General features: G+C 49.3%; 1 protein-coding gene across 1 annotated transcript; it reads left to right on the top strand.

Annotated features, from left to right (window-relative positions):
* The first annotated feature begins 648 nt into the window (after positions 1–648).
* C1r (complement C1r) lies at positions 649–11,447 on the top strand. The gene is given in 11 exon segments (NM_001134555.3): positions 649–729; positions 1,451–1,679; positions 3,257–3,449; positions 4,289–4,435; positions 4,539–4,735; positions 5,051–5,198; positions 5,389–5,510; positions 7,220–7,298; positions 7,586–7,741; positions 9,645–9,719; positions 10,178–11,447. Coding segments are annotated over 11 exon segments (2,124 nt in total). The 5' UTR covers positions 649–727; the 3' UTR covers positions 10,954–11,447.
* The last annotated feature ends 660 nt before the right edge of the window (positions 11,448–12,107 follow it).

A 12,107-nucleotide genomic window follows, 5' to 3' on the forward strand; every position in this document is an offset into this window, starting at 1 on the left:
GCTGCCCTATTTTCAATAAGACCTAAGTCCACCGGCGAGTCATAGTTCAGGGATGGAGGCGGGGGCTCAAAGCCTAGCCTTGCTTTAGGGTCCTGAGACATAGCAACTCACCCACACCCACGCCCGTTCACCGGGTCTTCCCGCCCCGTTGCCCTCCTCAACCCAGTTCTTCTGTCACCTCACCCTGTGCGTTTAAAGCCTAGCCATTGACTCCTGCACCGCGGCTTCCAGGGGAATGATTGCGAGAATGGGGCCAATAGGAAAATATAGCCCTTAAGGTCCTCCGCAGCCTGCGACGCCTGTGGCGAGGAACCTCGAATAAAGTGCAACTAGTAGCCCCGGGAAAGTCTCCCAAAAAATGTTAATCCGATTAAGAGACAACTCCCCACGCCCCTGCCCCTTCCCCCAGAGTCTGGCCCTCCAAACCAAATCAAATGTTTCCTGGTCCCTAAAAGTTCAAATCCCATCTCCTCAGCCATTCCCCACGTAGACCACCAGATGGCACCAGCAAGCAACGGGGATTTCAAAACCAAAACTAAACTGGGAACTCAGATTTTTTTTTTGTTTATGCAAATGGTTCATTCCCTGCAACATTCCTCCGGGGATGGTCACCCCCTCCACTGCCACAGTCCTTCCCTCCCCTGCATGCCCACTCCCTCCTTCAACTTACAGTGCCTGAAGACTCTTGCAGGAGAGCTGAGGACCCAAAACAAACTGGCCTTGAGACATGTGAGTAAGGCTGATGGGTACCAAGGGAGGAGGGAGGAGTTGGGCATGGAGGCAAACGTGCTCCCACATTACTAAAACAGAAGAAGAAAAGGAAAAAAAAAGAACAGAAACACAATACCCTTCTTCCTATAGTTCCATCTCCAGCGCTTACTTCTCAGGGACACTCCTCAGCCTCCCCCGAGGGACCAGAACCTTAGACATGAGCTGAAGCAGCCTCTCCTTTCTTGACTCTGCGCTCTTAGCAGGGTAACAGTGAGGAGTGGGAACTCTCTGAGTGAGGAGTGAATTCCCCACCCCATGCGTGTTCTCCGACGCCATGAAGGGTTTTTCCCAAGGGCCTTTGCTGAATGAAGAAGCCTTGGGAGCCTTTGCTGAGCCATCGCTGGACAACTTCACCCTCAGATAGCTGGTCCCAAGCCAGTCCTACTGTAGGAGGAAAAGGAGATGAAAGAGAAGGGCAGAGGAGGCAGCTTTGGGGCTGGGGTCGGGGAAGTGCGATGGAGCCCGGTGACTGCTGGCCTGGGCACTGACCTGGGAGAGAGCAGAAGCAGCAGCTGCAGAGACTGGGGCTGCCCCATTCACAGTCCCTCTATGAAGTCTAGAATGGGCTTGGGGAAGGATCAGGCAGTTTAGTCATCCCGTTCCTGCCTACGACAGCCCAAATGGCAGGGTGCTGCACCCCTCCAGCCCCACAAACACTCCCCCTCTCTCTCTTTGACAGGCGTCTCATCCCCCTCCTCCTGGTGACCCTGTTCTGTGGGGTGGAGGGCTCCATCTACCTCCCTCAGAAGCTCTATGGAGAGGTGACCTCCCCTCTGTATCCCAAGCCTTACCCCAGTGACTTGGAGACGACCACCGTGATCACTGTCCCCACGGGGTACAGGGTGAAGCTGGTCTTCTGGCAGTTTGATGTGGAGCCTTCTGAAGGCTGTTTCTATGACTACGTCAAGGTAGGGTTCAGACTGGGAAGGAGGGGAGACGAAGCTGGAAGTTTGTGCTCTGAATACCCTGGACAGTATGCCTGCCCCCCATCATTGTGTGACTCTGTAGAAATGCTGGCCTTGAGTTTCTGGTGCCATAGAGGAGGTATTGGGGACTTTTGAGGCCCTCAGTGAGACTCATGGGTAAAACGAAGGGAGTGTTTATTCCAAGAGAGTTCACTGTGTATTGGAGTTAGGAAATGGCTAACCATAAGACCTTAAGAAACAGCTGTGCCTCAGTTTCCCCGTATGGCAACCTACCTCATCAGAAACACGAGGAAATGAAACATGTGGCAGGTGTCACATGACCTGCAGGGAGGACCAGGACCTTGGTCACCCCCTGGTCTGTACCCTTCAAAGGGTTTCTTTCTTGGCCTCACCTTTCTATGTCCAGTAAATTGAAAAGCAGGATCCGAGCAGAGCCTGTGCCCTTCCACACACTGTCATGCTCAGGCAGGCAACAGCCTGATGGCTAAGAAGGTAACGTGAAAACTGCACACTTTCCAATGAAGGGGACTCAAGTCTGCAGCAGGGAGGGGTGCATTCCGCAGCAAAACTAGCCAGGAGAATGTCTCCTGCTTTGGAGAAATTAAGGAACCTGTGAGACAAAGCAGTCAAGAGTCCAGGGGATGCTGACCAGTGCCGAGGCCGCTGGGTACCATTCGTACTCTCATGTCCGGTTGGGTCTATCAGGAGGCTGAGCTTAGTGTGGCTTTTAAAACAATGAAGTAAAAAGCAAACAAAACAAGAACAAAACCCGACCGTGGTCGCACAGACCTGTGATGTCAGGTACTAGGGAGACTCAGAATGTTCCAGACCAGCCTGGGCTAAACATCAAGTCCAAGGCAAGCACAGGCTACTTGGTAAAGCACACTATCAGAAACACCAAGGAGGAAGAGAGGGAGGGTGGGACGGAGAGGGAGACAATGATAGACTAAAGGTGGTCAAGCCAAGCTCTAGGAGACCAGGATTCCTGGGGAAGGGGGTACAGGAAGCAGTAAGGAAAAAAGTGAGATTGGAATGTTGGGATTGGGGGAACAGAAAACAGGGAAGAGTTGATTTACCAGGCATAGGATGACAAGTGAAGGGTTAGCCAATGGTTGGGGTTGAAGGCAGAAGAACTGCAGGTTCAATCGCAGTCCAGAGCTGGCGAGATGGCTCAGAGGGTAAAGGCTCTTGCCTCCAAGCCTGACAACCCTGAGTTTAATCCCAAGGATGGCCATGGCGGAGGGAAAGACCTGACTCCTGTAAGCGGTCCTCTGTGCTCCACACTTGTGATCCTGCAACATGCCCCTCAATACACACAGAGAAAGACAGAGACAGAGAAATTAATAAATGTCATCAAGGCTAGCCTAGGCTACATACAGTCCTACCTTAAGAAAACAAAATTAATGAAAGTCTGAGATGGACTGATAAGCATCAGGACCATAAGATCTGACAGGTAGTAACATTAGATCATGATTCAATCCAGGGAGGACCTTCGCTGGCCTGACACACGGGACCAGGCTTCTTAGCAGGACCTCTCTTGATCTTCCTCCCTCCAACAGATTTCTGCTGATAAGAAAACTCTGGGGAGGTTCTGTGGGCAGCAGGATTCTCCTCAGGGCAACCCCCCAGGAAGGAAGGAATTCATGTCCCAAGGAAACAAGATGCTGCTGACCTTTCACACAGACTTCTCCAACGAGGAGAATGGGACCATCATGTTCTACAAGGGCTTCCTGGCCTACTACCAGGCTGTGGGTGAGCGCTCCCTACGGCCAGTCCTTCCTTCAGGCCTCAGCCACAGGAGTGGGTAGGGGACAAGTTTGAGCCCTGTTGTAGTAATTTCTTAATCTCAGTCGGGGTTTCTACCGTTTGATCATTCAGTTCCCAGATAAAAGACACAAAGCTTTTATATTTATAACAAGCCTTAATCAGCGCTAGAGCTGTGCAGATATGAGCCCTCTATGCTGATATGTCTACTTCCGTGCCAATAACCCCGAGTTATGACTTGCTGTGTTCCATTTGGGCTGCTCTTAGACTGGCCGGCCCTCATGGGCAATTCTCACCATCACTTACCCCTCTTCCCTTCTCACCACCTTCTCTCTCTTCCTTTGTGGTCCTTCTCAGACCTGAAGCCAGGGCACTAAAACTTTACCTACCTCTCTTCTGCCCAGCTATAGGGTGCTGGTATCTTCATTCAATATTTTAGATTAAGGGACAAGGTCACCTAGCATCACTTCGAGTATGTGAGGATTCTCGTGGCCTTGGGGGCCAGTATTTAGCATTACAATGCATAGCTATAGATCAAACCTCGACAGAACTCAAGGAAGCCAGAAGCCTTGCTTTTCTTATTTCTCAACTCAAGACAGGGTTGGACAATCTGGGCTCTGCTGCCACAGAGCAGTTCCCAGAGAACTTTAGAGAGGCATAGGAGCCGGAAGTGGACTTTGTCTCTAAACTTCTGGTACATGACTCTCCGAGAGAGGACCACACAAAAGTCTCCAGACAGAGGACCAAATAGCACAGTAGTGCCTACCTATCAGACCCCAGAATTCTGTGGACAGGAGCATAACCCTTCCTTCTGGAATCCCTTCCAGACCTTGATGAATGTACGTCCCAGCCCAACTCAGTGGAGGAGGGTTTGCAGCCCCGATGCCAACACCTGTGCCACAACTATGTTGGAGGTTACTTCTGTTCCTGCCGTCCTGGCTACGAGCTTCAGAAAGACAGGCAATCCTGCCAGGGTGAGGCAGAGTGGGGATGGGGGGGGTAGGCAAAGGCAGAGCAGAGGCTCGCTGGGCCAGCCTAAGAGCCCTAATGGCCCTTCCGGTTCTGTTTTCATTATAGCCGAGTGCAGCAGTGGGCTCTACACGGAGCCCTCGGGCTACATCTCCAGCCTCGAGTACCCGAAGCCCTATCCACCCGATCTGCGCTGTAACTACAGCATCCGGGTAGAGAGGGGCCTCACTGTGCACCTCAAGTTCCTGGATCCTTTTGAAATTGATGACCACCAGCAAGTACACTGCCCCTATGACCAGCTCCAGGTACGGCTGCACATTAAACTTTCCTTCACTTACCCACATGGCTCCCCAGGTCCCCGCTCCTTCCTGGGACCTCTGATGGAGTGGGACAGGGACACCTTGCTGACCAGCATCATATAGGTCTAGAATAGCTCCCCTACAACAGCCAATGGATCCTGGGCTGTGGCGGTGGAGGGTCAGGGAGGGTCCCTTTTCACCTGCAGCTGAAAACATTCTTCAGGTAGAACTCCGTCTCTACCTATGGCCACCCAAGTAGACTTGTATAAAAAAATGTCCCCGCTGGAGAAATAACCACGATCTCCACCCCCGTCCCATCAGATCTACGCTAATGGGAAGAACTTGGGTGAATTCTGTGGAACGCAAAGGCCTCCAGACCTTGACACCAGCAGCAACGCCGTGGATCTGCTGTTCTTCACGGATGAGTCCGGGGACAGCCGAGGCTGGAAGCTTCGCTACACCACTGAAAGTGAGAGGGAGGGAGGAGTGTGGCGTCCTGGGAAACTTGTGTCTAACATGCATGAGACCGCTGCCTTCTATCTGTAGACCCCAAAACTAAATTAAGATATTTAAGCACCTCCCTTGCCTGCCAGTATTGAGGGAAATGGGAGGGGGACCGATGGCTCTGACGAGAGCGTGCCCTTTGGCCTCACCAACAGTCATCAAGTGCCCCCAACCCAAGGCCCTGGATGAGTTCACCATCATCCAGGATCCACAGCCTCAGTACCAGTTCCGGGATTACTTCATTGTCACCTGCAAACAAGGCTACCAGCTCATGGAGGTAAGAGACCAGGGAGAGATCCTCTGGGTGTCCCAGGAGGAAGAAATGGGCAGGTCTCAAATGGAGCCATAGGAGGTGGGGCTGGAAGAATCAATCTGTCTGCTCTCAGATCTGAGTAAACATCGAAGGGACTGAAGTCCAAGGTCCACTCAGGCTACAGAACAAGTTCAAGGCCAACCAGGGTGACTCAGTAAGGTGTGGTCTCAAAGTAAAAGAGAAAAGAGGCTGAGGATATAGCTGAGCAGTAGACGGTGCAGGGGCCCTAGGTTCCATGCCAGGTACTGTAAAGAAGAAGGGGAAAATCTACTTTGTCTGCATACAGGAAACACACAGAGGGTTTTTTAAGAACCTGTCTTAGCCAGGCGGTGGTGGCTCACAACTTTAATCCTAGCACTTAAGGACACACAGAGGCAATTAGAGGCAGGTAGATCTCTATGAGTTCAAGGCCAGCCTGACTGGTCTACAGAGAGAGTTCTAGAACAGCCAGGGTTACACAGAGAAACCCTGTCTCAGAGAGAGAGAGAGAGAGAGAGAGAGAGAGAGAGAGAGAGAGGAGAGGAAGAGGTGGAGGAGGAAGAGAAGGAGGAGGAAGAAGAGGAGGAAGAGGAAGAGGAGGAGGAGGAAGAGGAGGAAGAGGAGGAGGAGAAACTGATGTCTGGGATCCCTGTTTGAAAATCTAATTCCATCCGTCTGGGCACCCTGACTATTTAAAACCACCAATTGGAATTTTGAGGTGCAGCCAAGTTTAAACACTGCTGGCCCATTTTAGTTACTCCCTGTAGTAGTAAAAACAGAAGTGACATGTTCGGCATTGCACGATAGTTTCTGTACAGCAGGTACAAATACCCAACACCTCACCCCCACCCCCGGCTCCTTGATGCACATCTCACCACAGGCCCACTGCCCTGTATCCAGCTTTGCAAGCTGGGGAAGAAGGAATGGTTGGCTGGTAGGTTAGTGACCGTCAGTCTCACTGTATAGTCCCCCTACGCCCATCTGATTCTTGTTCTTATTAAGTTATTCATAACCAGGTACAGCGGCACCTACACCTGTAACATGAACTCATGAGGAAACTCATGCAAGAAAACCGTGAATTTGAGGCCAGCCTGGGCTACATAGCTAGTTCTAAGACAGCCTAGGCTATATAACAAGGCCTTATCTAAAAAAAAAAAAAATCAGTTTCCAATATTATCAAGTGAGTGTCCATCACCTGCCATGTCACCAGGTTGAACACCTATGAAAGTAAACTACTTTCCCTAGTAGTTTAGGGAAAGCCCTGGACTTTAAGAAAACACTGTGTGGGAGAGTATGATGGAGACCTTGGCTGGTAGACCATTTCAGAAAGAGGGAGAAGCCTGGGTCTACTCTAGAAAATGATCTTTGTTTTGATACAAAACTACAATCCTGACTTGTCTTTATTACTTTGGGAGGGCGGGGGTTCCAGTGGAAGCAGGAAAGAATCTAAAAAGAAAATTATTGAATCCACCAATTAGCTGTGACTTTCTGCTTTGGAACTCGGCATCCCATGTGCAGCCCTGGACTGAGAGCACTAGCTAGGGAGCACGAGGAGGAGGGAGGAGGAAGCACATCTGTCAGAGAGCTGAGGTCTGAGAGACTGGCACAGCTGCCGTCACATTCCCACACTCAGCGTGTGGCATGGAAATGGAGTACCTGTGTGCTGACGGCATGTCTAACCTCTGCTTAAACAGGGAAGTCAGGCGCTGCTCTCCTTCACGGCTGTTTGCCAGCATGATGGCACGTGGCACCGTGCCATGCCCAGGTGCAAGAGTAAGTCACACATTGGATGTCTGCTGTCCCTTAGTCTTGAGACTTGAGCTGGGAGAGGGGAAAACCCTCTCATCCTGCCTCTTGGTTTGCTCCTTGGAGTTCACAGCCCATCTCAGAAGCCCATTAGTACCATCTCAGGCCTGACCGAACTGAATTCCACACCATCTGTTGCAAGTGTCCCTCTACTAACCATACCTCTCTGAGGCTTTCCGAGACCTCTAACTGCCCCCACTGAAGTTTCCTAGCAGGTGTCCCCCACCCCCTTACAACCCTGTGTTCTCTCTAAGTCAAGGACTGTGGACAGCCCCGCAGCCTGTCTAATGGGGACTTCCGCTACCTCACCACAAGAGGCGTGAACACCTATGAAGCCAGGATCCAGTATTACTGCCATGACCCATATTACAAGATGATGACCAGAGCTGGCAGCAGCGAGTCCGTACGAGGTAGGAGCTGGTGCCCGTAGCAGGTCCTTATTTCTCTTTCAGCTCTGAGGGACATCTGACATTTCTTCAGTAGAATCCTGGGTACCAGCTGAAGGATTCTACATTAAAATGCCAACAACAACAAAAAAAATCTAATAGTTTGAAGAAGAGAGCACCAAGCCAATGGAAAGCAAAGACTCACATCTCTAAAGCCACCAGTTCCCTCTCACCACATCACCACCAACACTAACCTACCAGTAACCACACATCAACCACCGATAGCACCCATACCAGCACCATACCACCCTAGCCACCACTGACACACTACCAGCACCAGCATCTCCACTGTCACTTCCAACACCAACAATTGCCACCGCCATTCCAACACCAGCACCATCAAAGCCATAGGCAACACCAACATCACCACCATATTGAAATTACCACCACCAACATCGACAGTCTCCAGTACACATTATCATCACCAACATCACTATCACCATTACCAAAATCTGTATCACCATCACCGCCATCACAGCTGTCACCGCAGCAACACTGTCTCCACCATATCCACTCATTAGTGATACCATTCAAACCATTACCACCCATTCTACCACCACTAAGATCACTGCACCACCATCACCATCACCACACACACATACAGCGAAATTCCCCCTCAATGCCCCCTCTCTCAGGCTGCCATGTTGTGATCTGAATGATTCTCATACACATCTACGGGTTGGTTGGTTGGTCAGTTTATTGTCGTCATGGCGATTGAACCTGAGCCCGTTTTCTCAAGAATTCTAATCACATATTCTTACCATTGGGCTATAGTCCCAGCATCCCCCATTGGTATCTTTAATATTCTGTTCTCCTTTCTACTTCCTCTTTCTCCTCCTCCTCCTTCTCCTCCTCCTCTCCCTTTCTCTCTGTCTCTGTCTCTGTGTGTCCCTGTGTGTCTTTGTCTCTCTGTCTGTCTCTCTGTCTGTCTCTGTCTCTCTCTGTCTCTCTCTGTCTCTCTCTGTCTCTCTCTGTCTCTCTCTCTCTCTCTCTCTCTCTCTCTCTCTCTCTCTCTGTCTCTCAACTGTGTAGCCAAGGATGATTTTAAACACTCGTCTTCCTACCTCTATATCCCAAGGATTACACGGACATGACACCACATCTAACTAAACTTTCCCTTCAAATTATATTTAAAAAAAAACCAAGACTGAGGATAATGCTCAGTGATAATGCACTTTCCCACCACATGAGAGTCCCTGAGTTACATATTCAACACTGGGAAGAAGGAAGGAAGGGCTTACCTTAGTTTCCTCATTTTAAAAAATGAAGATAACACATGTTCCACAGTGTCGCCAGATTTAAATGAGATAATACAGATAAAATACTCAGTAACCAACATGGTGGAGTGTCAGCAATCAGCAGATGTAGTTACTGCTGGCTGGGCTCCTGCCCTCCTGGAATACCAACCAGCGTTTGGGTGACTGCAGCTGAGGGTGGAGGAGTCTGGGCCTGCTTGGGCTACATAGCAAATTCAAGGTCAGCCTGTTCTTAAGAATAAATCCTGGAAAGAGATGTACAGGAAGGAAAACACGGCATTATTGCCTGTGATCCTGCTATCTAGATGCAATCACCAGTGAGCTCAGATGGCTTCCTTCCCGGATATCTATTTGACAAGTGGGCATCACCTAAAATATATGTAGATAAGTATTCTGATTCTTCTCACTCAACAATAAGACAAAATGTGTGTGTGGAGTCGTTTAACATTTCTATATGTCCATATGGATTTGAACCATTTAATTTTGATCCCTGACTGTGACAGCTCCCTTCTCCAACTCCCTATATAACACCCTCAGTGTCCAGTGGCCTCCGCTGCCTGCTTTTCTGACCCACCACCTCCAGCCTCGACACTAACTCTTTTCATCCGCAGGGATATATACCTGCACACCCCAAGGCATTTGGAAGAACGAAGAGGAAGGAGAGAAAATGCCCCGGTGTCTGCCAGGTAAAGGGTGGATGAGCCAGATGTCATTTACAGTATCGTGGGAAGGAGCATGGTGACAGAGAGATCAAGTAGGGTGAAGCCTTAGCTCCATGTGAAACACGGGTGAGGCGAGGCGTTAGAGAAAAGGAGCGAGAGTGAGTGTCCCAGGAGAAAAGAGAGAGGTATAGAAAATCTAAACTAGTCCTGATCGTCTAGTGCTCACACAGACAAGGAAGGATTCGGAGAGTAAAGTCAAGAGAAATTCCCGGAAGGAATTAGTAAGAACAAGGAAAGTTAGCCACGAATGGGCCAAAAAATAGACTTTGGAAACAGGAAGATAAAGGAGAGAGAGGCAGAGAGGTACAGGGGGAGGCAGGGAGGGGAATCAAGAGCAGCAAGAGGGGGTGGGGAGGGCTGAGCAAAGAGGGAAGAAGGGGCGGGACCTGGGGCTGACTGGTTCTCATCCTGTCTCTCTGCAGTATGTGGGAAGCCTGTCAACCCCGTGACACAGAAGCAGCGCATCATCGGAGGGCAGAAAGCCAATCCGGGCAACTTCCCCTGGCAGGCATTCACCAATATCCACGGGCGAGGGGGCGGGGCCCTGCTTGGAGACCGCTGGATCCTCACGGCAGCCCACACCATCTACCCCAAGGAACACAACAAAGAAAACAACGTCAACGTCAGTAAAGATGTTTTCCTGGGCCACACAAACGTGGAAGAGATCAAAAAACTGGGACATCACCCTGTCCGTCGGGTCATCATACACCCAGACTACCGCCAAGATGAGCCTAACAATTTTGAAGGAGACATTGCCCTACTGGAGCTGGAAAACAGTGTCACACTGGGTCCCAACCTCCTCCCCATCTGTCTCCCAGACAATGAGACCTTCTATGACAAAGACCTTATGGGTTATGTCAGCGGCTTCGGGATAACAGAAGATAAAATAGCTTTTAATCTCAGGTTTGTCCGTCTGCCCATAGCCGATCGAGAGGCATGCCAGAGGTGGCTCCGGACGAAAAACAGTAATGATGTATTTTCTCAAAATATGTTCTGTTCTGGGGACCCAACTCTCAAGCATGACGCCTGCCAGGGGGACAGTGGGGGTGTTTTTGCAGTCAGGGACCGCAGTCGTGATATCTGGGTGGCTACAGGCATCGTATCCTGGGGCATTGGGTGTGGTGAGGGATACGGCTTTTACACCAAGTTACTGAATTATGTTGACTGGATCAAGAAAGAGATTGGAGATGAAAACTGAAGCCAGCATTCACTGGGTTAGAATCCAGTGTGTAGTATATTAAAAAAAAAAAGTATCTAACCAATTTTTGATAAGCACTACGTTTCTCATATTAAAATCACGGAGGCAGACAGTGTATAGAATAAATTCTCTTTTCTATAATCTCATCAGCATTCTGGCGTCTTGTTTTCAACATAGTTTGACTATGTGGCCCAGGCTGCCCTAGAATATACAGTCCTCCTGCTTGAGGCTCAGGGTTAGAGCTAACAATGTTAGGTTGGAGGATTGCTTCCCAGCTAAGAGTGTGGACTGTCGGCTAGGCAGTGCTGGCACAGGCCTTTAATCCCAGCACTCTGGAAGCTGAGAGGTAGGTGGGTGGGTCTCAGTGAGTTCGAGGCCAGCCTGTTCTATAGAGTGAGTTCCAGAACAGCCAGAAGTACACGGAAAAAACATGTCCTGAAAAACAATAAATAAATAAATAAATAAATAAATAAATAAATAAATAAATAAATAAATATAAATAAATAAATAATAGAGTATGGACTGTTCTTGCAGGCAAAATAGTTTGATTTCCAGCACCCATGTCCTTGGCTCACAACTGTCTCTAACCGCAGCTTCAGCCTTCAAACACCTGCACATACCCACTCACATACACATAATTTAAATACTCTTCTATATTTTGTCTTGATTGTACAACATAAAGAAAGACATGGTTTCTCTTTTTAACGCTTTTTTAAGTGAATTGCCTTCTTATCATCAGATCTTCTGTAAGGGAAGAACGGTGTGAATTTGTGTCTCTAAGTTCAGTCACTAATCGTTTGAGACAAGTTCTTACTGTTAGGACCTCGGTGAAATATTAAGTCCTAGATGAAGTGTTAAGACCTTGGTAACCGTTACCTGGCTAGCCTGCCATTATTAGGAAACTTTCTCCTATGTTTCGGCTGTCACTAGGGAACTTCCTAATGCCAAGGTTAATTATATATTCTGTTATGTTCAGTGCCCTTGGAAACCAGTCACTGTAGAAGTGAGTAGAACTGCTTTGTATAGTTACCCACAACGAGCTTGGACCCAAACCAGCCACCCAATAGCGCTTCCTCCACCTGTGGATAAGCTTTTATGGCATAAGCTGCCCCTGGGATGGACCCCAGCCTAAGAGAGCCCTGCACCAATATAAG

This window comes from Rattus norvegicus, chromosome 4 (genome assembly GCF_021556685.1).
Source record: "Rattus norvegicus strain SHRSP/BbbUtx chromosome 4, alternate assembly SHRSP_T2T, whole genome shotgun sequence".
Classification (NCBI taxonomy): domain Eukaryota; kingdom Metazoa; phylum Chordata; class Mammalia; order Rodentia; family Muridae; genus Rattus; species Rattus norvegicus.